Here is a 1,132-nt window from a genome sequence, read left to right as displayed (position 1 = left end):
GTGGGTCCCCAGCTCGGGGCGGGGGCAAGGCTCCCCAGCTCAGCGCAGCCGCAGAGCCAAGTGGGGCAGGCCCATGACCTCGGGGGCCCCGGGGGACTTAACTCCCGAGGAACCACTGGCCGGGCCTGCTCTCAGACCCCTGCCTCAGGGGCCAGGACTCAGGGCCCCCCGCCTATGGAGTGGAGGCACTGGCCCAGGGGCTGTATGCCCCGCGGGAGCCTGAACCCCCAGAGGCTCACGCCCCTAGGACTCACAGCTGCACGCCTCTGGGCCCCGGGAGGCCAGCGCCAAGTGTGGAGGAACTTCCTGAGATGTGAGACCTGCCCACTGCCAGGGGTGTGGGCAGGGCGTGGGGCCTCTCTCCAGCAAACCCGGGGCCCCAGCTTCCCAGGCTACTGTGACCAGTGACCACGCTGGGTGACCCACAGCCACAGAGAGCTTTCCTCACAGCATGGAGGCCACAGGTGCAAGGTCAAGGGTCCTGCCAACCTTGAGGTGTGCCTGTGGCCCTGGGGGCTCCTGGGCTGAGGCCACATCCCCTACGAAGGCGCCGGCTCCTCTCTGGGCATCTGAGCTCCCCTCTTTCCTCCCGTAGAGACACCAGCATCACATGTGGGGCCCACCTTCCGTGACGGGTGATTTCATCCCGAAGTCCTTACCTCGCTCCATCTTAAGGACCCAGTTCCAAAGAAGGTCGTATTCTGATGTTCCGGATGGACAAGAACTTTGTGGGGGTGCCCTATGCCACCCACCAGCCTGCCAAGCCCAGTGCAGAAGCTTGGGTGCTATGAGCTGGGGCCCAAGGCCCCCTGTGATGCCCCCACCCACCTGTCAGGGTTCAAACAGCAGGATCCTCAACGGTGGGAGGAGAGAGAGGTCAGACACGCAGAAGCTGGGGGCGGGGGTGAGGGGCTCAGAGGAGACCAGAGCCCAGGCCGCAGAGAGGAGACGGCTCAGATGCAAGGCACCTGGTGAGCCCGCCAGGCTCGCGGCCGAGGGCGCTCGCCCCCGCCACGCCCGCGGCGGCTGCTGTCTGTATGAGGCTGGAGCTTCCTGGAAGCACGACGTATTTCAAGAACTGTGAGATGCGGGGGTCACATACCTGCACACACCACGTGAAGTGTGTATCTGT

At 65.3% G+C, this 1,132-nt stretch overlaps 1 protein-coding gene across 1 annotated transcript in view; it reads left to right on the top strand.

The window, feature by feature from the left end:
* LOC104990090 overlaps positions 1 to 791 on the top strand; it is a 51,018-nt gene extending 50,227 nt beyond the window's left edge. The window contains exons 13-14 of the mRNA XM_010842011.1: positions 149 to 313; positions 683 to 791. Of these exons, the coding sequence (XP_010840313.1) occupies positions 149 to 313; positions 683 to 791 (274 nt within the window). The remainder of the gene's footprint in view (positions 1 to 148; positions 314 to 682) is intronic.
* The last annotated feature ends 341 nt before the right edge of the window (positions 792 to 1,132 follow it).

Source organism: Bison bison, unplaced genomic scaffold, assembly GCF_000754665.1.
Source record: "Bison bison bison isolate TAMUID 2011002044 unplaced genomic scaffold, Bison_UMD1.0 scf7180017864169, whole genome shotgun sequence".
NCBI classification, from domain to species: domain Eukaryota; kingdom Metazoa; phylum Chordata; class Mammalia; order Artiodactyla; family Bovidae; genus Bison; species Bison bison.
The sequence above is the reverse complement of the archived record's forward strand: the minus strand, read 5'-3'. Positions and strand labels throughout refer to the sequence as shown.